General features: G+C 42.2%; 1 protein-coding gene across 1 annotated transcript in view; it reads left to right on the top strand.

Moving 5' to 3' along the window:
• Positions 1–12581: 12581 nt before the first annotated feature.
• Positions 12582–27365, top strand: part of ythdc1 (YTH domain containing 1) — a 38134-nt gene continuing 23350 nt past the window's right edge. Inside the window, exons 1-3 of the mRNA XM_036976569.2 lie at positions 12582–13144; positions 18304–18405; positions 23704–24023. Coding sequence (XP_036832464.1) covers positions 13117–13144; positions 18304–18405; positions 23704–24023 — 450 coding nt within the window. The 5' untranslated portion in view covers positions 12582–13116. The remainder of the gene's footprint in view (positions 13145–18303; positions 18406–23703; positions 24024–27365) is intronic.

Raw genomic sequence — 27365 nt, 5'->3', positions numbered from 1 at the left:
ATGCTCTCTGCGCTTTTGACGGACCTCTGAGACTATCACAGTGCAGGTGCACTTATACGGAGACTTGATTACACACAGGTGGATTGTATTTATCATCATTAGTCATTTAGGTCAACATTGGATCATTCAGAGATCCTCACTGAACTTCTGGAGAGAGTTTGCTGCACTGAAAGTAAAGGGGCTGAATAATTTTGCACGCCCAATTTTTCAGTTTTTGATTTGTTAAAAAAGTTTGAAATATCCAATAAATGTCGTTCCACTTCATGATTGTGTCCCACTTGTTGTTGATTCTTCACAAAAAAATACAGTTTTATATCTTTATGTTTGAAGCCTGAAATGTGGCAAAAGGTCGCAAAGTTCAAGGGGGCCGAATACTTTCGCAAGGCACTGTAGGTAGGACTATTTAACATGTCATTATGGAGACTCCTGTTTACCTGTGGTAGGTAGGACTATTTAACATGTCATTATGAAGACTCCTGTTTACCTGTTGTAGGTAGGACTATTTAACATGTCATTATGGAGACCCCTGTTTACCTGTTGTAGGTAGGACTATTTAACATGTCATTATGGAGACTCCTGTTTACCTGTGGTAGGTAGGACTATTTAACATGTCATTATGAAGACTCCTGTTTACCTGTTGTAGGTAGGACTATTTAACATGTCATTATGGAGACTCCTGTTTACCTGTTGTAGGTAGGACTATTTAACATGTCATTATGAAGACTCATGTTTACCTGTTTACCTGTTGTAGGTAGGACTATTTAACATGTCATTATGGAGACTCCTGTTTACCTGTTGTAGGTAGGACTATTTAACATGTCATTATGGAGACTCCTGTTTACCTGTTGTAGGTAGGACTATTTAACATGTCATTATGGAGACTCCTGTTTACCTGTTGTAGGTAGGACTATTTAACATGTCATTATGGAGACTCCTGTTTACCTGTTGTAGGTAGGACTATTTAACATGTCATTATGAAGACTCCTGTTTACCTGTTGTAGGTAGGAAATCTAATTAGCATAATTTATAAATCCCCATTAAAATGTGTCAGTTTAAACTAGAGATATATGTTGTTGTTTTGCATTGGATATGTCTCAATCCAACGCATCCACCAATCAAAAATCAAATGGCTAAATGATCCCTGGTATGACCAATTTCATTTGTTAGCTTAGTAGAACACTCATTATAGGCCTATTCAGTTCATATCCATATCATTCATATTTGATTCAGTGATTGGAATTACGACCCTCATCCTCAGTAGCCTATTCCAGCAGGCTATTGGCCAATGGAGGCACTTCTTACCTCGAAATGCTACCCCCCCCCCCCCCCCCCCCGCGCACCTCTGATTTACGCAGTGAGTATTCTGTAAACATCACCTTTTGTTATACATGAGGGGAGGTCCTTGGGGAACATAGGACTGTGGACACACCAATCCTGGGCAGTCGGCGGGTCTTGCCAGGTACATGTTGAAAGATTTGTGTATTTTAAAAACGATTTGTTAAAACAAATTTATAATGAATTGTATACTTTGTGCTCACAACAGTCAAATGTGGCTGAACAACATCTGGCTGACCAATCAGGATGTAGAGGACATAGAGACCACGATCCAGAGGGCTAAGTGGACCAGACAGAATGGGGTCAAGGTAGTCTGAGAGTATTCACGTCTCCTGGATACTCTAGGCATGGTGGTTTACATTTTCCCAGAAACATTAGACTTGAATTTGATTGTTTTTTATGTTTAACTAGTCATGTGACCCACGTGACTCAAGTAACAGACACATCTCAACATCAACTGTTCAGGGAGACTGCGTGAATCAGGCCTTCATGGTCCAATTGCTGTAACAACAACAAAAACTACTAAAGGACACCAATAATAAGCACTACTAATAAAAATAGACTTTCTTGGGCCAAGAAACACGAGCAATGGCCATTAGACCGGTGGAAATCTGTCCTTTGGTCTGATGAACGGATGATCTCTGCATGTGTGGTTCCCAACGTGAAGCATGGAGGAGGAGGTGTGGGGGTGCTTTGCTGGTGACACTGTCGTTGATTTATTTAGAATTCAAGGCACACTTAACCAGCATGGCTACCACAGAATTCTGCAGCGATACGCCATCCCATCTGGTTTGCGCATAATGGGACTATCATTTGTTTGTCAACAGGAAAATGACCCAAAACACACCTCCAGGCTGTGTAAGGGTATTTGACCAAGAAGGAGAGTGATGGAGTGCTGCATCAGATGACCTGGCCTCCACAATCACCCGACCACAACCCAATTGAGATGGTTTGAGATGAGTTGGACCGCAGAGTGAAGGAAAAGCAGCCAACAAGTGCTCAGCATATGTGGGAACTCCTTCAAGACTGTTGGAAAAGCATTCCTCATGAAGCTGGTTGAGAGAATGCCAAGAGTGCAAAGCTGTCAAGGCAAAGGGTGGCTACTTTGAAGAATCTCAAATATAAATTATTTTGATTTGTTTAATACTTTTTTGGTTACTATGTGATTGCATGTGTGTTATTTCACAGTTTTGATGTATTCAATTATTCTACAATGTAGAAAATAGTAAAAAATAAAGAAAAACCCTTGAATGAGTAGGTGTGTCCAAATTTTTGACTGGTACTGTATATCTTGAATCACCCATAAATTTGAAAAACAATTACATGATTTTTAGGCGTAAAGTACTTTATTAAAATTAAGTCATTTTGGGGTTTCTGTACGTTTCTTTTTTTCTGACAACTTTTACTCCACTACATTCCTAAAGAAAATATGTCCCGAGACAGAGACGCATACAAAGCTCTCCCCCGCCCTCCATTTGGCAAATCTGACCATAATTCTATCCTCCTGATTCCTGCTTACAAGCAAAAACTAAAGCAGGAAGTACCAGTGACTCGCTCAATACGGAAGTGGTCAGATGACGCGGATGCTACGCTACAGGACTGTTTTGCAGCACAGACTGGAATATGTTCTGGGATTCATCCAATGGTATTGAGGAGTCAATTAGTACATCAACGACGTCGTCCCCACAGTGACCGTATGTACATTTCCCAACCAGGACCCATGGATTACAGGCAACATCCACACAGAGCTAAAGGCTAGAGCTGCCGCTTTCAAGGAGCGGGACACTAATCAGGACAATTATCAGAAATCCCGCTGCGCCCTCAGAAGAACCATCAAACATCAATACATGACTTAGATTGAATCCTACAACACCAGCTCTGACTCTCGTCGGATGTGGCAGGGCTTGGAAACTATTACAGACTACAAAGGGAAACCCAGCCACGAGTTGCCCAGTGACGTGAGCCTACCAGACGAGTTAAATGCCTTTGATCCTCGCTTCGAGGCAAGCAACACTGAAGCATGCATGAGAGCACCAGCTGTTCTAGATGACGGTGCAATCACGCTCTCCGTAGCCGATGTGAGCAAGACTTTTATGGGAGTCTCTCCTGTCTGAGGCAACACTGATTGCTACGCAAATGGATGTTGCACCTCAATTTAGCAAGGAACACAGCCGCCAGAGGAAAAGGAAGAGATTCCATGATGAGACCTCTCAAGAGGAGACCGCTCAGGACAGTGAAGCAACGGTGTTTCGGAACTGTGCTTTTTACTGCTATGGACAACATCATAAGTGACTTGGACACTAGGTTCCACACCACTGCAAAAAAATTATCATAATTTTCTGCTGTTCTGAAAGTTGGGCAGATTAGTGAAGATAAAGTCCCTTCTGTGTGCCAACCACTGATCATGAAGTATTCTATAGATCTGAGTTTCAAAATGAAGTCAGACACCTGAACACTGTATATGCTGCCACTTTCCCCTCCTAACTTGTCCCCTCTTGGTCTCCTGAACACTGTATATGCTGCCACTTCCCCTCCTAACTTGTCCCCTCTTGGTCTCCTGAACACTGTATATGCTGCCACTTCCCCCTCCTAACTTGTCCCCTCTTGGTCTCCTGAACACTGTATATGCTGCCACTTCCCCTCCTAACTTGTCCCCTCTTGGTCTCCTGAACACTGTATATGCTGCCACTTTCCCTCCTAACTTGTCCCCTCTTGGTCTCCTGAACACTGTATATGCTGCCACTTTCCCTCCTAACTTGTCCCCTCTTGGTCTCCTGAACACTGTATATGCTGCCACTTTCCCTCCTAACTTGTCCCCTCTTGGTCTCCTGAACACTGTATATGCTGCCACTTTCCCTCCTAACTTGTCCCCTCTTGGTCTCCTGAACACTGTATATGCTGCCACTTTCCCCTCCTAACTTGTCCCCTCTTGGTCTCCTGAACACTGTATATGCTGCCACTTCCCCCTCCTAACTTGTCTCCTCTTGGTCTCCTGACACCTGAACACTGCCACTTGTTCCCTCTTGGTCTCCTGAATGCAATTTGTAAGACCAGCCCTGCCCTGTCTGGAACTGCGAGGAGTAACAGCCTAACCTACGTTGCTAGCTACCATGACAAAGACCAAAGCCGGCGGGAGTACCGTTGAGGACAGTGGTGTCTCTCTATCACACGTGAAGGGTCTTTTAAACGAACAAAAAGAGACCTACAAGCAGTTGTTACAACAACAAGAAAATAGCTTCAAGTGTTTTGTCCAAATACTTGTGTATTCTACTAATAAAAGAATTGGCGACCTGACCAGAGAGATCCAGGACCTGAAGAACAGCAGTTCTCCCAGGGTCAGCTCGACGAGTTGAAGCAGGAGAACGGCAAGATGACAGCAATCTGTAAGTCATTGAGAGAGGACATCAGTTCTGTGTGTGAACCCATGATATCAATAAGGGATAAATGGAGGGACAATCAAGGCGGAACAACATGGTTGTGGATGGAACTGCAGAATCTCCACATGAGACCTGGACAGAGTCTGAGGACAAAGTGAGGGAAATTATCTCTGAGAAATTGAAGATGGACCAAAGGAAGATTGAGGTGGAGCACGCCCACAGGACTGGAAAACCCACCACCGGCCCTGGTGACAGGCCCAGGTGACAGGCCCAGGCCAATAGTGGTCAAGTTCCTGAGGTTCAAGGACAAGTTAGATGTTCTGGAAAGAGCCAAGAACTTGAGAGGAACTTATATCTTCCTCAACGAGGACTATCCTGAAGCTGTGCACCAGAAGAGGAAAGAACTGATCCCAGACATGAAAGCTGCCAGAGAGCGTGGGGACATTGCGTACATCCGCTATGACAGACTCATTGTCCATCCGACCTCCCAGAAGCCTGGAAGGGATGAGAGAGCCAAGCCTATGGGTTCATAGCTTCAACCCTGCAGCAGACACCCACCAATTGATTAATGGACTGCTGAATGTATATATGTTTTATTCTGCTTTATCTGCTTTTTTAAGTATTAAGCCCATCTCTGATCAGCTACCCAGGAAAGGGCTGAAAATATCCCATATTAATAAATGTAGCCTTAGAAATAAGGTTCATGAAATCAATAACTTGCTAACATCAGATAACATTCATATATTAGCCATTTCTGAGACTCACTTAGATAATTAATTTGATGATACATCAGTAGCAATACAAGGATAAAACATATATAGAAGAGACAGGAATGCTTATGGGGGAGGTGTTGCTGTATATATTCAGAGTCATATCCCTGTAATGCTTAGAGAATATCTTATGTCAAGTGTTATTGAAGTTTTGTGGTGGCAGGTTCCCTTGGCACATCTAAAGCTATTTATTGTGGGGTGTTGCTATAGGCCACCAAGTGCTAACAGTCTGTATCTAAATAATGTGTGTGAAATGCTTCATAGTGTATGTGATGTGAACAGAGGGGTCTACTTTCTTGGGGACCTGAATATTGACTGGTTTTCATCAAGATGTCTGCTCACGAGGAAGCTTCTCACTGTAACCAGTGTCTGTAATCTGGTCCAGGTTATTAATCAACCTACTAGGGTGTTTACAAACACTACAGGAACAAGATCATCCACATGTATCGATCACATTTGTACTAATACTGTAGAACTTTGTTCTAAAGCTGTATCTGAACCCATTGGATGCAGTGATCACAATATAGTGGCTATGTCCAGGAAAGACAAAGTTCCAACAGCAGGGCCTAACATAGTGTATAAGAGATCATACAAAAGATTTTGCTGTGACTCTTCTGTGGATGATGTTAAAAATATTTGTTGGTCTGATGTGATTAATGAGGAGCATCCAGACGCTGCACTTGATGAATTTATGAAATTGCTTCTTCTAATTATTGATAAACATGGAAATGTTAAGAAACTGACTGTTAGAACTGTTAAGGCTCCATGGTTTGATGAGGAATTGAAAAGTTGTATGGTTGAAAGAGATGGGGCTAATAAGTCTGGCTGTACATCTGACTGGCTGACTTACTGCAAACTGAGAAATGATGTGACTAAACTCAACAAAATGAAGAAAAAACTGTATTATGAAGCCAAGATCAATGATTTAAAGAATGATGGGAAAAAACTTTAAATTAAATTATGGGCAGAAAGATGTTCAACTCCATCTTCCATCGAATCAGATGGCTTATTCATCACGAAATTATTTGATGTTGCCAATTATTGTAATGATGACTTCATTGGCAAAGTGGGCAAACTTAGGCAGACAATGACAACGATCAGTGAGCCATTAATTATATTCACGCATACAATTAACAAGTAATGAAAGAAAAGCATTATAATTTATAATATTCAAAAGTTAGCGTGGGAGAGGTGTAAAAATGATTAACGATCAATAATGACAAACCTGGCATTGACAACTTAGATGGAAAGCTACTGAGGATGGTAGCTGACTCTATAGCCAGTCCTACTGAGGATGGTAGCTGACTCTATAGCCACTCCTACTGAGGATGGTAGCTGACTCTATAGCCACTCCTACTGAGGATGGTAGTTGACTCTATAGCCACTCCTACTGAGGATGGTAGTTGACTCTATAGCCACTCCTACTGAGGATGGTAGCTGACTCTATAGCCACTCCTACTGAGGATGGTAGCTGACTCTATAGCCACTCCTACTGAGGATGGTAGCTGACTCTATAGCCACTCCTACTGAGGATGGTAGCTGACTCTATAGCCACTCCTATCTGTCATATCTTTAATCTGAGCCTAGAGGAAAGTCTTTGTCCTCAGGCCTGGAGGGAAGCCAAAGTAATTCCACTACCCAAGAGTGGTAAAGCGGCCTTTACTGGTTCTAACTAGGGATGCACGATATATCGGTGAACATATCGGAATCGGACGATATTAGCTAAAAATGCCAACATCGGTATTGGCCGATGTCAAGTTTAACGCTGATTTGCAAAACCGATGTCTCTGTCATGGGTGATGTTGGCTTTCGCCGACTGGTCGTGCACCGGTACACACGACCAAGTGAGCTATTTTTCAGATGTTGCCCTACAGGAGTTACACGGTAATAGCGTCACTGCTATTAGCTTCACGACATACATACTGTGGAACGCCGTTTGGGTCTTTGCGTGTCAAAAAAAAGATACAGCAGCACTGTCAAAGCTGTACAAAAAACTCTGCAAACAAGCAAACACCGGCCACAAACAATGTGTTTACCATGCTGGTAATAAAGCATCATTTGTTCGACCGCAACTTCTGGGGTAGCTAGCTTTAGCTTGGCACCTAGCTAGCACCAATACAACCATCCTGAAAACAATGACCAGTGGAAATGGCAGTCCTTTTTATTATTCTTAGCAATGATTTAGGAATCCTTGTGAGTAAGTATTAGCTAGGTTGCCACTTGTTGGTCACCTGTTGAAATTGAACTTTAGTTCATGAAAATAAATAGCTAGCCAGCTAGCTATTTAACCCTGTTGTCCAAAGATAACGTTATAAGCAGCCAGCTAGCTTCATCTGGCAAGTGATGCTCGACCGGACCGAGTTATGTGTTGTGAAGCTAGCCACAATAAGGATTAGCCACAGCAGTTTTCAAAATAAAAGTATGGCATAATTCTACTATTTGTATTCATTTGCATCACTGTCAATTACATACTTTTATTTTGAAGACTAAACGCAAAGTCCACTATTGTGGCTAATCCTTATTGTGGCTAGCTTCACATAGATGGGTCCGACCACCATTAATCTAATAAGAACTGTCTTGTAAATTAGGGTTATTTTAGATGATGGCACCTAGCTATATAGTTAGCTAGCTAACTATAGCTACTGAAACAGATTATGTCATTTTGCTGTGTTTTGGGGAAGAACATTGTTTGCATCCATGAGCTAGCTAGCTTTTTTATGACCAGCACTGTAGGTGCGCGAGACAACTTTACCAGCATCATAGCATACGTATCGATTAATCGCTGTGACATATGAAATTCGAGTGATAGTGTAATCAATGTGTAATAACTACTTAAAAAATGTATGAGCGTGTTAAATTATTATGTGGCGTGCAGTCATATTCAGGCCCTGATTGGTCAACAAGCTTAATTGACACGCCAAATAGTGTTATAGTATATTTTTTGACACGCAAAGACCCAAATGGTGTTCCATAGAAATCCAGGTTGAGAATGAAACGCCGGAACAAATTAACAATGAAACAGCAAGTAAGTGAAAGTAATAGGTTGTGATGATGTTTTTCTGGTAATGGGGACATACGTAAATGCCAACAAAATAACTTTTTGGTCAGTGTGGTGTGTGTGTAACCTTTATTTAACTAGGCAAGTCAGTTAAGAACAAATTATTATTCACAATGACGGCCTAAGCTGGGCGAATGCTGGGCGAATTGTGCGCCGCCCTACGGGACTCCCAATCACGGCCGGATGTGATGCTTTTTTGACACCACACTCCACAAAGAAAGTTCTGCAGCCTCTAGTTTTGTCTAATCTTGATTATTGTCCAGTCGTGTGGTCCAGTGCTGCAAGGAAAGACCTATTTAAGCTGCAGCTGGTCCAGAACAGAGTGGCATGTTTTGCTCTTAATTGTAATCAGAGGGCTGATATAAATACTATGCATGCCCAGTCTCTCTTGGCTAAGAGTTGAGGAGAGACTGACTGCATCACTTCTTCTCTTTATAAGAAACATTGTGTTGAAAATCCCAAATTGTTTGCTTACACTTACACACAGCTCTGACACACACACTTATCCCACCAGACATTCCACCAGGGGTCTTTTCACAGTCCCCAAGAAAGCGTATAGAATTATATAGAGCCCTAATTGCATGGAACTTCCTTCCATCTCATATTGCTCAAATAAACAACAACCTGGTTTTAAAAAATAGATAAAGCAACACCTCACGGCACAACGCCTCTCCCCTATTTGACCTAGACAGTTTGTGTGTATGTATTGATATGTAAGGCTACGTGTGCCTTTAAAAAATGTATGTAGTTCTGTCTTTGAGCTGTTCTAGTCTATTGATGTATTATGTCATAATTATTATGTCACTCTGTATCATGTGTTGTGTGGACCCCAGGAAGAGTAGCTGCTACTACTGGACAGTAGTAGTGGAGGACAGTAGTAGTGGACTGTAGTAGTGGACAGTAGTAGTGGAGGACAGTAGTAGTGGACAGTAGTAGTGGAGGACAGTAGTAGTGGAGGACAGTAGTAGTGGAGGACAGTAGTAGTAGACTGGAGTAGTGGACAGTAGTAGTGGACAGTATTAGTGGATGACAGTATTAGTGGACAGTAGTAGTGGACAGTAGTAGTGGACTGTAGCAGTGGACTGTAGTAGTGAACAGTAGTAGTGGACAGTAGTAGCTTACAGTAGTAGTGGACAGCAGTAGTGGACTGTATTAGTGGACTGTATTAGTGGACTGTATTAGTGGACAGTAGTATTGGAGGACAGTAGTAGTGGAGGACAGTAGTAGTGGACAGTAGTAGTGGACAGTAGTAGTGGACTGTAGTAGTGGACAGTTTTAGTGGAGGACAGTAGTAGTGGAGGACAGTAGTAGTGGAGGACAGTAGTAGTGGAGGACAGTAGTAGTGGAGGACAGTAGTAGTGGAATGTAGTAGTGGACAGTAGTAGTGGACAGTAGTAGTGGAGGACAGTAGTAGTGGAGGACAGTAGTAGTGGAGGACAGTAGTAGTGGACAGTAGTAGTGGACAGTAGTAGTGGACTGTAGTAGTGGACAGTTTTAGTGGAGGACAGTAGTAGTGGAGGACAGTAGTAGTGGAGGACAGTAGTAGTGGAGGACAGTAGTAGTGGAATGTAGTAGTGGAGGACAGTAGTAGTGGAGGACAGTAGTAGTGGACAGTAGTAGTGGAGGACAGTAGTGGAGGACAGTAGTAGTGGACTGGAGTAGTGGACAGTAGTAGTGGACAGTATTAGTGGAGGTCAGTACTAGTGGAGCACAGTAGTAGTGGACAGGAGTAGTGGACAGTAGTAGTGGACAGGAGTAGTGGACTGTAGCAGTGAACAGAAGTCGTGGACAGTAGTAGTGGACAGTAGTAGTGGAGGACAGTAGTAGTGGACAGTAGTAGTGGACCATAGTAGTGGACAGTAGAAGTGGAGGACAGTAGTATTATGAGTAAGTAGTAGTGGACCCCTCCTGTCTCAGCCTCCAGTATTTATGCTGCAGTAGTTTATGTGTCAGGGGGCTAGGGTCAGTTTGTTATATCTGGAGTACTTCTCCTGTCCTATTCGGTGTCCTGTGTGAATCTAAGTGTGCGTTCTCTAATTCTCTCCTTCTCTCTTTCTCTCTCTCGGAGGACCTGAGCCCTAGGACCATGCCCCAGGACTACCTGACATGATGACTCCTTGCTGTCCCCAGTCCACCTGGCTGTGCTGCTCCAGTTTCAACTGTTCTGCCTTATTATTATTCGACCATGCTGGTCATTTATGAACATTTGAACATCTTGGCCATGTTCTGTTATAATCTCCACCCGGCACAGCCAGAAGAGGACTGGCCACCCCACATAGCCTGGTTCCTCTCTAGGTTTCTTCCTAGGTTTTGGCCTTTCTAGGGAGTTTTTCCTAGCCACTGTGCTTCTACACCTGCATTGCTTGCTGTTTGGGGTTTTAGGCTGGGTTTCTGTACAGCACTTTGAGATATCAGCTGATGTACGAAGGGCTATATAAATAAATTTGATTTGATTTTGATTTGGGCCAGTAACCAAAAGTTTGCTGGATCGAATCCCAGAGCTGACAAGGTAAAAAAAAGACACTTAACATACTGTAGGCCGTCATTGTAAATAAGGATTTGTTCTTAACTGACTTGCCTAGTTAAATAATAATCCTAATATATTACCGAATACCAATTAAATTGAAAGAGGACAAAATTAGATTAAAACATTGGATCCTGTTGATCAGGTAGCTTTGGTCAACAAGATCTGCCATTCTTATTGTGCATAATGGTAACTGACGTAGATTGGAAAAGTGCAATTCAAAAAGGTGCTATCTCGAACCTTTAAAGGGTTCTTTGGCTGACCCCATAGAACCCTTTTTGGTTCCAGGGAGAATGCTTTTGAGTTCCGTGTAGAACCCTTTTTGGTTCCAGGGAGAATGCTTTTGAGTTCCGTGTAGAACCCTTTTTGGTTCCAGGGAGAATGCTTTTGAGTTCCGTGTAGAACCCTTTTTGGTTCCAGGGAGAATGCTTTTGAGTTCCGTGTAGAACCCTTTTTGGTTCCAGGGAGAATGCTTTTGAGTTCCGTGTAACAACCCTTTTAACATGGAACCAAAAAGCGTTACCCTATGGGAACAGCCAAAGAACCTTTTCGGGAACCATTTCTTTCTAAGATTGTAGATGAGTGGGCTGTCATTACTTCAGAACAATTGAAAGTTGTGTACATTGCAATAAAGTAAATCACTTTTGCCTTTAATTTGATATTGAATATACAGAGGGAGTTCTAGCCCTTGACCTTGACCATGACATTAGACATATGTCATTGGATGAAGAGGTCTTCTGTATGGGGGAGTTTTGTTAGAGGCCCTACGCTTGTTCTGAACATTAACATACATCGCTTGAGGTAAGGTTTTGGAAGCATAAGGAACTTATCTTTCATATCAGCAAGAAATCATTAAAAAAAAAACGTTAAATTGATGGGAGTCGTTGAACACAAAGCAGCACTTCGGGCTGTCTAGCTCCTGGCTATCCTTTCTTTGGATTGTGGGATAGATCTCATTATTGTAATGATTTAAAAAATATTTGATAAGGGCTGTTTACGTTAATCGCCTGTATTCAATGGAGAAAAAACATATGCTTCTAGACTCATTTCATGAATATGCATAAGCCATCTCGAGACCACGCCCATATGTGTTTATTTGTCACATGCGCTGAATACAACGGGTGTAGTAGACCTTACCCTGAAATGCTTACTTATAAGCCCTTATAACCACCAGTGCAGTTGAAGAAATGGAGTCAAGATATAATATTGAATTAATAAAAATGTAAAAGTAACACAGTAGAATTACATAACAATAACGAACCTATATACAGGGTTCACCGGTACCGAGTAAACGTGCCGGGTTACAGGTTAGTCGAAGTATTTTGTACATATAGGTAGGGGTAAAGTGACTATGTATGGATAATAAACAGCGAGTTGCAGCAGTGTAAAAACAAAGGGGGGCTTTTCACGCCTATTCATTTTTGTTGTTGACCAAATTCAAAAGTTATTGATCTCCATACAAAAAACGAATTCCTTGCTTAGTGGGTGAAACATCGCCACCTGCTGGAGGGAGACATGTATCCCTTCGAGTTGAGCCTCTCGCTCCCCCCCAGCCCTCGGAGTTGTGGGTAAAACGGTTTGCAGCGGTCCACTAGATAGCACAGACTCAAAGTTAACGATATCTTAAAAAAAAAAAAAAATCATGAACACAAAAAAATATTATTTATATTTTTTATATATAAGGTTACCAGTTTGGTCAACGTTAGGGTTAAAAGTTGTGTTTAATGTTAGGTTTCATCACATTTAAAAGACGACAACGTGCCTGAAATAGGAGGAGTTTCAGACTTTGTGGCTGTGGTAACGACCCTTTGCAGCAGGAGGAGGGATGCAGTCATCCGCCATTTCAGCTGCTACGATGAGACCTACTTCCAGTAAACATTGACGAGGGAACCATCCATTTACCACATTGTAGATGTTGTAGTTAGATATAGAGCAACTATTAGGTATAGGGTAACGATTAGGTATAGGGCAACTATTAGGCATAGGGCAACCGTGAGAGGAGACAAAACGAGTCCTCTAAAGGTTTGCGGAAAGCAGGGAAAGGGGCGGAAGATGGCGGTCGACAGACGAGACGACAAAGGTACGACGCCTTTAACCATTCTCCCTCCTATCCCCCCCGTGTGTGTGTGTGTGTGTGTGTGTGTGTGTGTGTGTTAGCTAGCTAGCTAGCTAGCTAGCTAGAAAGAAAGCCATCGTTGATGGTAGTATTCCAATTACTCACAATTTGCCTTCAAGAATGATTCATTTTTAATTTTGGGGGGGGGGGGGACACAGCCAGTTATTTAAGTTACATGAGCGAACGACATTCGCCATAGTTTTTGGTAGTTAACTATCGATAGTTTTAAAAAAATGACACCCAGAGTTTATACCCTCCGGCCACAGCTAAGTTAACCATTTGAGGTGTTAGGTAACGTTGTCTACAGCGATGCTTAACCGTTAGTATCATGTCGCTTTAGCTAGAACAACTAAATCAAGCTGATTTGTGCCCTCCCCGGATCTAGTAACCAAACCCCATTCCAGGGCCGTCATTGGAAATACCAATTTGTTCTTATTTTAACTGACTTGGCTAGTTAAAGGTTAAATAGGGTAGATCAACAAAGTAAATCACATTATTCAGCTGTTTTTACCTAATTTAAGTAGAATACTATTGGAGATGTGTGATGCTAATTAAATGTATATTCGGTTAATATTCCGGCGTATGGTGATATCTTACTATCCAAACACATCTGGAAATGGATGTTATTGGTCTCAAACACATATTTAGCAGATGTTATTGCGTGTGTAGCGAAATTCTACTATTCTCCCCCATGTACGGGTACGTACGTGATCCATTCATGCTGCAAAGTCGTCAAGTAACTCCTTAACAATATTTTATGGTGAGATGGCGGGCAAAAACTGGCAAAATATGTGTGCTTTCTTTGAGACGTTTTCGACACAACACTAAAATGCCTAATGCCTAGGAATGCCAGTCGGGGATGTTGCTTCTCTCTTTAAGCCAATCAGGTTTCAGCAGTCTGTTTACCCCTTGGCAGAACGCAGCCGTGCAACATCAGGAAGTAGCATTCGTGTCTAACATGGTGGTGGAAACGGATGTTTCCCAAAGAAAGTATGCATATTTAACCCATTTCTTCCCAGCCTACTCGCCATTTATTATTATAAATTCATTAGGTCCTAATCTATGGATTTCACATGACTGGGCAGAGGCGCAGCCATGGCTAGCCCTGGGAGGGCAAAGGCTCACCCACTTGGGAGCCAGGTCCACCTACTGGGGAGCCAGGTCCACCTACTGGGGAGCCAGGCCCAAACAACCAGAATTTGTTTTTCCAAACAAAAGGGCTTTATTACAGACAGAAATACTCCACAGCTGTCCGGATGGGTGGTCTCCGATGTTCCCACAGGTGAAGAACCCAGATATGGAGGTCCTGGGCAGGCGTGGTTACATGCGGTTGTGAAGCCTGTTAGACTTACTGCCAAATTCTCTAAAACAACTCAGCTTGAACACTAAATTCTCTTGACACAGCTCTGGTGGAGATTACTGCAGTCAGCATGCCAATTGCACGCTCCCCCAAAACATAAAAAAAAAAATAACTCCACATTTGAGTGGCCTTTTTTTTTGTGTCCCCAGCACAAGGTCCACCTGTGTATTGATCATGCTGTTTAATCAGAGAACGGCTCACTAACAGGGGATGTAAATGAATTTGTGCACAAAATGAGAGAAATACGCTTTTTGCACATATTGACCTTTACTGGGATCTAATATTCCAACTCGTGAAACATGGGACCTTTACACGGCGCGTTTAGTTTAGGAGGAAATCGATAAAACCTTAAATGGAGAATGCTTTAATTATGAATCGGTCCATGTCGCTGCAAACCAGATTTTCCTTGGCAAAAAAATAAATAACACAAAGCAGACTAAACTCTATGGTCCTTTTCAATCCTACTTTTGTAAAATATTGAGTGGTATAGCTTGCAGTACAGTATTGAGTGGTATAGCGTGCAGTACAGTATTGAGTGGTATAGCTTGCAGTACAGTATTGAGTGGTATAGCTTGCAGTACAGTATTGAGTGGTATAGCTTGCAGTACAGTATTGAGTGGTATAGCTTGCAGTACAGTATTGAGTGGTATAGCTTGCAGTACAGTATTGAGTGGTATAGCGTGCAGTACAGTATTGAGTGGTATAGCGTGCAGTACAGTATTGAGTGGTATAGCTTGCAGTACAGTATTGAGTGGTATAGCGTGCAGTACAGTATTGAGTGGTATAGCTTGCAGTACAGTATTGAGTGGTATAGCTTGCAGTACAGTATTGAGTGGTATAGCTTGCAGTACAGTATTGAGTGGTATAGCTTGCAGTACAGTATTGAGTGGTATAGCTTGCAGTACAGTATTGAGTGGTATAGCTTGCAGTACAGTATTGAGTGGTATAGCTTGCAGTACAGTATTGAGTGGTATAGCTTGCAGTACAGTATTGAGTGGTATAGCTTGCAGTACAGTATTGAGTGGTATAGCTTGCAGTACAGTATTGAGTGGTATAGCTTGCAGTACAGTATTGAGTGGTATAGCTTGCAGTACAGTATTGAGTGGTATAGCTTGCAGAATAAACAAATGTGTCTCTGGGTGATGCATTTTTCCATCATTAGGACTGTTTTAGGAATGTCAAAACACTGTTTTGAACTCTCGTAATCAATATGCAGAAACAGTCCATTTTTATGTTGTCAATAGATCAAACTACCTACACATTAGGGAAGTTAACGGTTAGCTGCGGAAAATAGATTTGGGTTCATTTGCATAGTTTGGTGTTTTCGTAGGTCGTCTTATCTTTTCACACGCACAGCAAACATACCATATTTGGCTGCTCTACTTGGCTGACACCTCATGACAGTTATTTTTCCCTTGACGCATAAAGTCCTGTGATTTTATAAAAAAATTGAAAAAACAAAAAATTTCCACAATGGAAAAATGCTTTGTTACTTTATATCTGGTGTTAGTCATATAACTTATGTAGAAAAAGTAATGTACCCGACCGACACGATCAACAGTATGTGGACACCTGATCGTCGAATATCTCATTCCAAAATCATTGGCCATTAATATGGAGCGCCCCCCCCCCCATCCTTTTTTTAGGCGGCTAAAAAGCTCCCCTCTTCTGGGAAGACTTTCCACGAGATGTTGGAACATTGCTGCGGGGACTTGCTTCCATTCAGCCACGAGCATTAGTGAGGTCGGGGGCACTGATGTTTGGTGATTAGGCCTGGCTCACAGTCGACGTTCCAATTCATCCCAAAAGTGTTCGACGAGGTTGAGTTCAGGGCTCTGTGCAGACCATTCAAATTCTTCCACACCGATCTCTACAAAAATTGTCTGGACCTCGCTTTGCACGGAGGTAGTCATGCTGAAACAGGAAAGGGCCTTCCCCAAACTGTTGCCACGAAGTTGGAAGCACAGAATCGTCTAGAATGTCGTAGCGTTAAGATTTCCCTTCACTGGAGCTAAAAAGCCGAACCATGAAAAACAGCCCCAAACCATTATCCGTCCTCCACAACTTTACAGTTGGCACTATGCATTGGGGCAGTTAGCCTACCACTTTGCAGCACAGCCGTTGTTGCTCCTAGACGTTTCCACTTCACAATAACAACACAGACAGTTGACCGGCGAAGCTCGAGCAGGACAGAAATCGGACAAACTGACTTGTTGGAAAGGGTGTCATCCTAGGACTGTGCCACTTTGAAAGTCACTAAGCTCTTCAGTAAGGCCATTTTACTGCTAATGTTTGTCTATGGAAAATGCATGGCTGTGTGCTCGATTTTATACACCTGTCAGCAACGGTTATGGCTTAAATGGCAGAATCCACTAATTTGAACTGGTGTCCACATTTTGTAACTATAGTGTATAAAGATTAGCTGGCTACTCACTAGCATGTGGGCTTGGGAGATTGTTTATGAGGCCTGTTAATTTTCCTTATTGCCTGCTACAAGAAGTTAGTCATTTAGTGGTTCTAGTCATTTTCAAAGACTGACTTGACAGCAAGTGATTATTGCAAAAAAAGTTTAAATGTATTTATTTATTTAATTGAACCTTTTTTATTTAACTAAGCAAGTCAGTTAAGAACAAATTCTTATTTACAATGACGGCCAAACCCGGACGGCGCTGGCACAATTATGTGTCGTCCTATGGGGCGCCCAATCACAACCCGGTTGTCATACAGCCTGGATTCGAACCAGGGTGTCTGTAGTGACGCCTCTAGCACTGAGATGCTGTGCCACTCGGGAGCCCAAAGTGGATCTTATGGATGTTGGAGGCTTATACTTAGCCTGAGTATAATATCACAAGCCCTGAATTAAATTGGATTATTGCTGACCGTTAGGAATGCAGTGTGTTTGACCTTTTAAATTGTACAACAAAGTGTATTTAGAGAGAACGTAAAAAAAAAACTAGTGTCCATAAATTTGAAAAAATCTTTTAAAAATTCACAGCCCTAATATTTGGCTACATTTTGGAGTGATTGGTTTTGTTATGGTTATGGTCGACCAAAACGGAGTAAGAAGCTCATCACTTATTTGTCGGTTACTCATATCGATATCTTTGTTATCAGTAGGGGGGGTCGGGTCTCCTGTTCTGTTCAAACTAACCTTACAGGGAAAAAAACAAAGTGACAACAGGTTTTTAAGACACGTTTTACTTCAGTATTCAGACTCTTTTGCTATGAGACTCAACATTGAGCTCAGCTGCATCCCGTTTCCATTGATCCTCCTTTTAGATGTTTCTATAACTTGATTGGAGTCCATCTGTTATGCAAGGGGGGGGGGGAAATAACGAGTAGAATCATGCCTCTGAACTAGCTGACTAAACTCAACTTCACCGTTTTTATGATGGCGTTGACTAGTGTCGGTGGACTGGAGCTCTGACGTCACACGTGTAAAATACTGATTCCATCACCCAAAGCCCACTGGGTGATTTGGTAATCCGTCCCTGGTCGGAGCTCCGACCCACACTATTTGCCGCTCATCTCCGTAACTCGTTGAGTTTAGTCGGCTCTAACTAGTCTAGCCACTCAACTCTGATTCTCAAAGATGATTTAAAAACACTTATGCTACATCCCAAATAGCATCTCATTCCTTTCCATAGTGCTTGTTTTGACTAGAGCTCTATGGGCCTTGGTATAAGTTAGCTACCCTAAATGGACTCTGCACTCTGTTAAGTTGAAATGTGCTATGTGTGATTGTGCCTATCTGTCGTCCCAGAGGGAGAGCTCAACGTGCTGGATGACATCCTCACCGAGGCCCCGGACCAGGATGATGAGCTCTATAACCCTGAGAGTGAACAGCACGTCAACCAGAAAAAAGGTACCTTTTAACAGTGCACTTCTGTCCGTTTTAAAAGATTTAAAAGGTTATATTAGCGAGCCTCATTGTCAATCTGTACCATCATGCCCAAATCATTGTCACTCTTTGTCATCCCTTTTTGCAGTGTACACTGAACAAAAATATATATAAATGCAACCATTTTTTAAAAGATTTTTATTTAGTTACAGTTCATATAAGGAAAATGGTCAATTGATAAATAAATGAATCTATGGATTTTGTGACTGGGAATACAGATATGCATCTGTTGGACACATACCTTTAAAAAAGGGTAGGGGCGTGGATCAGGACCAGTCAGTATCTGGTGTGACCATTTGCCTCATGCAGCGCGTCTCCTTCGCATAGACTTGATCAGGCTGTTGATTGTGGAATGTTGTCCCAGTCCTCTTCAATGGCTGTGCAAAGCTGCTGGCTGGAATTGGAACGCAGTTGTACATGTTGATCCAGAGCATCCCAAACATGCTCAATGGGTGACAAATCTGGTGAGTATGCAGACCATAGAAGAACTGGGACATTTTCAGGTTCCAGGAATTGTGTACAGATCCTTGCGACATGGGGCTCTGCATTATCATGCTGAAACATGAGGTGATGGCGGTGGATGAATGACAGGACACCGGGCCTCGTCTCGTTTAAATTGCCATCGATAAAACGCCATTGTGTTCGTTGGTATGGACAGGCATAAGCCACGGACATCACCCCACCGCCCCTATGGGGCACTCTGTTCACAACGTTCCCCTCAAAACCGCTCACCCACACAACACCATACAGACTATCTGCCCTCTGCCCAGTCCAGTTGAAACCGGACCACGTCCGGGATGAGGGCAGTACGTGACATGTAGCTGGAGCTCCTCTCTTCTCAGACTTTCTTCACATTCCTCACCGTCCCTCCTCCTCTCCACCACCAAGAAAACAACACCATCAAAATATAAAGCATCACATAAATCTATCAGGATGGTCATTTCATTTCTTGTTGGCTGCTTTCTTTTCCTCTGTGTAATATCACCAGTTTGTCTCCAAAGGGAACTGGGGGAAAAAGCTGAGTGGGGAAACTTTTGCCTGGATAAGTGTATCGATAGCCAGGCATAGCATTATGCCTAGCTAGCAGCAGGCAATCTGGTCACGAAAATCAGAAACGCAATCAAATTAAATCGTTTACCTTTGATGAGCTTCGGATGTTTTCACTCACGAGACTCCCAGTTAGATAGCCAATGTTCCTTTTTTTTCAAAAAATACGATTTTTGTAGGCGAAATAGCTCCGTTTGTTCTTCACGTTTGGCTGAGAAATCGCCCGGAAATTGCAGTCACGAAAACGCCGAAAAATATTCCAAATCAGCTCCATAATATCGACAGAAACATGGCAAACGTTGTTTATAATCAATTCTCAAGGTGTTTTTCAAATATCTATTCGATAATATATCACCTGGGACTGGTGGCTTCTTAGTAGGATAGAGAGAAACAATGGCCGCATTTGTCCTTTACGCACCAAACACTATGAGAGACTTCAGCTGACCACTGACGCAATGTTGATGTTCAGGCTCATTTTTCAAAATAAAAGCCTGAAACTATGTATTGTGGCACTAGACACATTAGGGAAGCCATAGAAAAAGTAAACTGGTTGATAGCCCATTCACTGCTCAATAGGGACGCATAGGAACGCAGAGCCTTCTAAATAAGAGTCCCTTCCTGTTTGGATTTTTCTCAGGCTTTCGCCTGTAACATAAGTTCTGTTATACTCACAGACAATATTTTTACAGTTTTGGAAACTTTAGAGTGTTTTATATCCTAATCTGACAATTATATACATATTCTATTATCTTGTCCTGACAAATAGCCTGTTTACTTTGGGAACGTTATTTTTCCAAAAATGAAAATACTGCCCCCTAGTCACAAGGTTAAGTTGGGTGAATTTTGGCCCATTCCTCCTGACAGAGCTGGTGTAACTGAGTCAGGTTTGTAGGCCTCCTTGCTCGCACACACTTTTTCAGTTCTGCCCACACATTTTCTGTAGGATTGAGGTCAGGGCTTTGTGATGGCCACTCCAATACTTTGACTTTGTTGTCCTTAAGCCATTTTGCCACAACTTTGGAAGTATGCTTGGGGTCATTGTCCATTTGGAAGACCCATTTGCGACCAAGCTTTAACTTCCTGACTGATGTCTTGAGATGTTGCTTCAATATATCCATATAATTTTACTACCTCATAATGCCATCTATTTTGTGAAGTTCACCAGTTCCTCCTGCAGCAAAGCACCCCCAACATGATGCTGCCACCCCTGTGCTTCACGGTTGGGATGGTGCTTCGTGGATATAGTTACTTTTGTACCTGTTTCCTCCAGCATCTTCACAAGGTCCTTTGCTGTTGTTCTGGGATTGATTTACATTTTTCGCACCAAATTACGAGCGGTGTGAAGGCTGCGTGGTCCCATGGTGTTTATACTTGCGTACTATTGTTTGTACAGATGAACGTGGTACCTTCAGGCATTTGTAAATTACTCCCGAGGATGAACCAGACTTGTGAAGGTCTACAATTCTGAGGTCTTGGCTGATTTCTTTTGATTTTCCCATGATGTCAAGCAAAGAGGCACTGAGTTTGAAGGTAGGCCTTGAAATCATCCACTGGTTCACCTCCAATTGACTCACATGGTGTCAATTAGCCTATCAGAAGCTTCTAAAACCATGACATAATTTTCTGGAATTTTTGGAACTTAGTGTATGTAAACGTCTGACCCACTGGAATTGTGATACAGTGAATTATACGTGAAATAATCTGTCTGTAAACAATTGTTGGAAAAATTACTTGTGTCATGCACTAAGTGGATGTCCTAACCGACTTGCCAAAGCTATAGTTTGTTAACAAGAAATTTGTGGAATGGTTGAAAAACGAGTTTTAATGACTCCAACATAAGTGTGTTTAAACTTCCGACTTCAACTGTATGTACATACAAATATTTACACATGTCAAGTTTGCTGAAAATAAACGCAGTTGACAGTGAGAGGATTTCTTTTGTTTTTTTGCTGAGTTTATTTTCATTAACAAACTTTTAACAGCTGTTTTGAAGCTGGGGGACCAAAACTTGAGTTACTTTATTTTTTTGGGCTCTGTTGTGGAAACATATTTCAGTGATTTTAGATGGTACAGTTGTTCCCTACACCATTCAGTGCTTGTTTTTCCCATAAAGTAAAATTGAGTGAACAGATTTTGATCAACCAGTGAAATAGCAATTTCCTCTAAATAACTGTTGTGGAAATTCAGTACTGAGAGAGATTTGGTCATTTCTTCAAACAATACTTTTTATTTAATTTCGATTAATTATTGTAATAATGAGGCTGGTCGATTTTAATAATTTATTTTTAATTTTTATTTATAAATAAATGTTTTTTAAATTCCCACCCCCACCCTTGAGTTTAGGACCGAGTACCCTAACCTTTACACAAATGCAGAGTATATAGCGGACACTAAAAATGCTTAGTCGTGGTTGGTTCCACCAATCCCATGCAGATTGGGGTGTCATAAGTCACTCTGGGTTCATCCTGTCGTTATCTGCACGGGTTGTCGTCTTAACCCCCCCCCCCCTGGCTTAGTTTACCAGATGCAAGGATGATTGAGACAATGAGGCATTGTTCTACCCCTAAGCTATCTCTAGTAAAACACATTCTTGTCTGTGTAATGCAGTCTTTAGATCATTTGTCAGCTCAAGCTATCTCTGGTGACCATACGCCCAGATTAGCTGCAGGGAACTAGAGTGGAGCCCATGAAAACACAGAATTAAACCGAACAGTGATGTCCTATTTTTAAAAGTATTCATTGCTAACCGTTAATATCAAACAAACCAGGTAAATACACCACAGTTCAAAGGTTTGGGGTCACTTTAGAAATGTCCTTGTTTTTGAAAGAAAAGAGTACATTTTTAAAATAACATCAAATTGATCAGAAATGCAGTGTAGACATTGTTAATGTTGTAAATGACTGAGCTGGAAACGGCTGATTTTTCAATGGAATATCTACATAGGTGTACAGAGGCCCATTATCAGCAACCAACCTGTGTTACAATGGCACGTTGTGTTAGCTAATCCAAGTTTATCATTGTAAAAGAATAATTGATCGTTAGAAAACCCTTTTGCAATTATGTTAGCACAGCTGAAAACTGTTCTGATTTTAAAAAAACAATAAAACGGGCCTTTTAGACTAGTTGAGTATCTGGAGCATCAGCATTTGTGGGTTCGATTACAGACTCAAAATGGCCTGAAACAAAGACCTTTCTTCTGAAACTCGTCAATCTGTTCTTGTTCTGAGAAATGAAGGCTATTCCATGCGAGATATTGCCAAGAAACTGAAGATCTCGTACATCGCTGTGTACTACTCCCTTCACAGAACAGTGCAAATTGTCTCCAGAATAGAAAAGAGAATAGAAAGAGTGGGAGGCAGAATAGAAAGAGTGCACAACTGAGCAAGAGGACAAGTACATTAGTGTCTAGTTTGAGAAACAGACGCCTCACAAGTCCTCTATAGGCAGCTTCATGAAACAGTATCCGCAGAACACCAGTCTCAACATCAACAGTGAAGAGGCAGGATGCTGGCCTTCTAGGCAGAGTTCCTCTGTCCAGTGTGTCTGTTCTTTTGCCCATCTTAATCTTTTCTTTTCATTGGTAAGTCTGAGATATGGCTTTTTCTTTGCAACTCTGCCGAGAAGGCCAGCATCCCGTAGTCGCCTCTTCACTGTTGACGTTGAGACTGGTGTTTTGCGGGTACTATTTCATGAAGGTGCCAGTTGAGGACTGTTTCTCAAACTACACTCTTTATGACAATTTTGTTAGCACAGTTTTCAGCTGTGCTAACATAATTGCAAAGGGGTTTTCTAATGATAAATTAACCTTTTAAATTATGAACTTGGAACACAACTTGCCTTTGGAACACAGGAGTGATGGTTGCTGATAATGGGCCCCTGTACGCCTATGTAGATATTCCATAAAAAATCTGCCGTTTCCAGCTACAATAGTCATTTACAACATTAACCATATACTATACTGTATTTTTGATCAATTTTATGTTAAAAAATGTCATTTTCTTTAAAAAAAACAAGGACATTTTCTAAGTGACCTCAAACGTTAGAAAGGTAGTGTATATAATTTTTCTGTCACATAACACAGCCACAAAGTCCGAACCGATGCCGCTCCGGTGGGAGACATAAAGTGAGAAACTGACAGACAGTCCAAGGCAGAGGGATTTAAGAACATAATATTGAAGATTTAATTACTTTTTTTTTTCTCTCCCTCCTTACAGGATCTAAGAGGAAGAATGACCGAGGGGATGACCACGAGCTGAAACGCCTCCGGGCCTCGGCTCACACCACCAGACAGGCCGCTAAAAGATCTGCCCCCTCGGCTGGCGGGAAGAAACTGGTCAACCTCAGGGGGGTGCGGCACCCCTCCGAATACAAGACCGAAGATTATTACGACGACCGGAAAACCCATTCCATCCGAGCTGGTGGGGCGCAGAGGGGGGACCCTCCCAAAGCAGCCCACCTTGACAAGCCTCTGGGCCGCAGGAGAGAGCCAGACAGACAGAGGATCAAGCCCCTCATGCCTGAGCTAACCACAGAGGTAGGAGTGGCTTCGCTAAGGGTCACGAGGGGAAGTTACTTTAGCATATCTGCAGGGCTGTTTTCAGGTCTTTTCACTTCGCTAGTCAGTATAGCCTTTTCTTGTTAGAATGAAATGAAATGCATCTTCTAGTGATCTGTAGATCGGACAGGCCCCTGTCGGGTCACCAAGCCAGCGACGACCGGGAAACACTGCTGGTTTGTCAGCCTGTCCCGCTTCTCTGTACCTGTTTTTGTGCGCTATGGTTGGCTGCAGTCAACAATAGAAATTAATGGAGGAGAGGGCATGATGCTTCTTTATCTTCTGTGCGTGAATGTCCACATCCCATGTTATATATCTTTTAACGATGAGTTGAGGTTCACTTCCATTATTGTTTTCTGGCACGTTAATTTCCACCACGGCGTCGGGGCACGTGGGCTATTTACGATTCCTTTGATTCTATTTTTAGTTTATTTCCGGTTCTTTGATTGGCTGCTGAACAGCATGTGTTGACTAGTTTTTATAAAATGTGTATTGCTGACTAAATAAAGTCAACCTTCAAATCATCATACAAAATCTTGTATTTCCTAGTATTCAAAGCACCGTGTCGAGACTTGCCAGTGACCCCTGAAGTGACTCGTCAGCGTAGCCTAGTGATTGGTTGTTTGGGAATGAACGGCTCTTTTTGAACGGATCTTTTAGGTGAATCGAATCGGCGAGCTGTTCGGATCGCATCGATGAGAGAGCCGTTCATTTGGCTCCCTAATTTGCATACTACTCGGCTACTACTGCTTCTTGGTGAATATCTGCAGATACATGAGAGAATCATTTTGATGAAGATTGTGAATCATCACTGCAGGAACAATAGGTAGTGGAGAACCTCATTCTGGTGCAAAATATGAAAGAAAAAAAAAACTACTTTGAAGGTTATAAAAGCTGATGTCATTATACCTGTATGGTATTATTAAAGAGACTGGAGTCGTAGTCGACTGGAGTCACAGTAGTCGTCGGCTGGAGTCGCAGTAGTCGACGGCTGGAGTAGCAGTCATATAGGCCCTAGTCCATATCCAAAACAACCAACACACTGAAGTCATACAGGCCCTAGTCCATATCCAAAACAACCAACACACTGAAGTCATATAGGCCCTAGTCCATATCCAAAACAACCAACACACTGAAGTCATATAGGCCCTAGTCCATATCCAAAACAACCAACACACTGAAGTAATATAGGCCCTAGTCCATATCCAAAACAACCAACACACTGAAGTCATATAGGCCCTAGTCCATATCCAAAACAACCAACACACTGAAGTCAGACAGGCCCTAGTCCATATCCAAAACAACCAACACACTGAAGTCATATAGGCCCTGGTCCATATCCAAAACAACCAACACACTGAAGTCATATAGGCCCTAGTCCATATCCAAAACAACCAACACACTGAAGTCATATAGGCCCTAGTCCATATCCAAAACAACCAACACACTGAAGTAATATAGGCCCTAGTCCATATCCAAAACAACCAACACACTGAAGTCATATAGGCCCTAGTCCATATCCAAAACAACCAACACACTGAAGTCATATAGGCCCTAGTCCATATCCAAAACAACCAACACACTGAAGTCATATAGGCCCTAGTCCATATCCAAAACAACCAACACACTGAAGTCAGACAGGCCCTAGTCCATATCCAAAACAACCAACACACTGAAGTAATATAGGCCCTAGTCCATATCCAAAACAACCAACACACTGAAGTCATATAGGCCCTAGTCCATATCCAAAACAACCAACACACTGAAGTAATATAGGCCCTAGTCCATATCCAAAACAACCAACACACTGAAGTAATATAGGCCCTAGTCCATATCCAAAACAACCAACACACTGAAGTCAGACAGGCCCTAGTCCATATCCAAAACAACCAACACACTGAAGTCAGACAGGCCCTAGTCCATATCCAAAACAACCAACACACTGAAGTCATACAGGCCCTAGTCCATATCCAAAACAACCAACACACTGAAGTCATATAGGCCCTAGTCCATATCCAAAACAACCAACACACTGAAGTCATATAGGCCCTAGTCCATATCCAAAACAACCAACACACTGAAGTCATATAGGCCCTAGTCCATATCCAAAACAACCAACACACTGAAGTCATATAGGCCCTAGTCCATATCCAAAACAACCAAAACACTGAAGTCATATAGGCCCTAGTCCATATCCAAAACAACCAACACACTGAAGTCAGACAGGCCCTAGTCCATATCCAAAACAACCAACACACTGAAGTCATACAGGCCCTAGTCCATATCCAAAACAACCAACACACTGAAGTCAGACAGGCCCTAGTCCATATCCAAAACAACCAACACACTGAAGTAATATAGGCCCTAGTCCATATCCAAAACAACCAACACACTGAAGTAATATAGGCCCTAGTCCATATCCAAAACAACCAACACACTGAAGTCATATAGGCCCTAGTCCATATCCAAAACAACCAACACACTGAAGTCAGACAGGCCCTAGTCCATATCCAAAACAACCAACACACTGAAGTAATATAGGCCCTAGTCCATATCCAAAACAACCAACACACTGAAGTCATATAGGCCCTAGTCCATATCCAAAACAACCAACACACTGAAGTCAGACAGGCCCTAGTCCATATCCAAAACAACCAACACACTGAAGTCATATAGGCTCTGGTCCATATCCAAAACAACCAACACACTGAAGTCATATAGGCCCTAGTCCATATCCAAAACAACCAACACACTGAAGTCATATAGGCCCTAGTCCATATCCAAAACAACCAACACACTGAAGTCATATAGGCCCTAGTCCATATCCAAAACAACCAACACACTGAAGTCATATAGGCCCTAGTCCATATCCAAAACAACCAACACACTGAAGTCATATAGGCCCTAGTCCATATCCAAAACAACCAACACACTGAAGTCATATAGGCCCTAGTCCATATCCAAAACAACCAACACACTGAAGTCATATAGGCCCTAGTCCATATCCAAAACAACCAACACACTGAAGTCAGACAGGCCCTAGTCCATATCCAAAACAACCAACACACTGAAGTAATATAGGCCCTAGTCCATATCCAAAACAACCAACACACTGAAGTCATATAGGCCCTAGTCCATATCCAAAACAACCAACACACTGAAGTCAGACAGGCCCTAGTCCATATCCAAAACAACCAACACACTGAAGTCATACAGGCCCTAGTCCATATCCAAAACAACCAACACACTGAAGTCATATAGGCCCTAGTCCATATCCAAAACAACCAACACACTGAAGTCATATAGGCCCTAGTCCATATC

Source organism: Oncorhynchus mykiss, chromosome 5 (assembly GCF_057628025.1).
Source record: "Oncorhynchus mykiss isolate SJ-2025 chromosome 5, ASM5762802v1, whole genome shotgun sequence".
NCBI classification, from domain to species: Eukaryota; Metazoa; Chordata; class Actinopteri; order Salmoniformes; family Salmonidae; genus Oncorhynchus; species Oncorhynchus mykiss.
The sequence above is the reverse complement of the archived record's forward strand: the minus strand, read 5'-3'. Positions and strand labels throughout refer to the sequence as shown.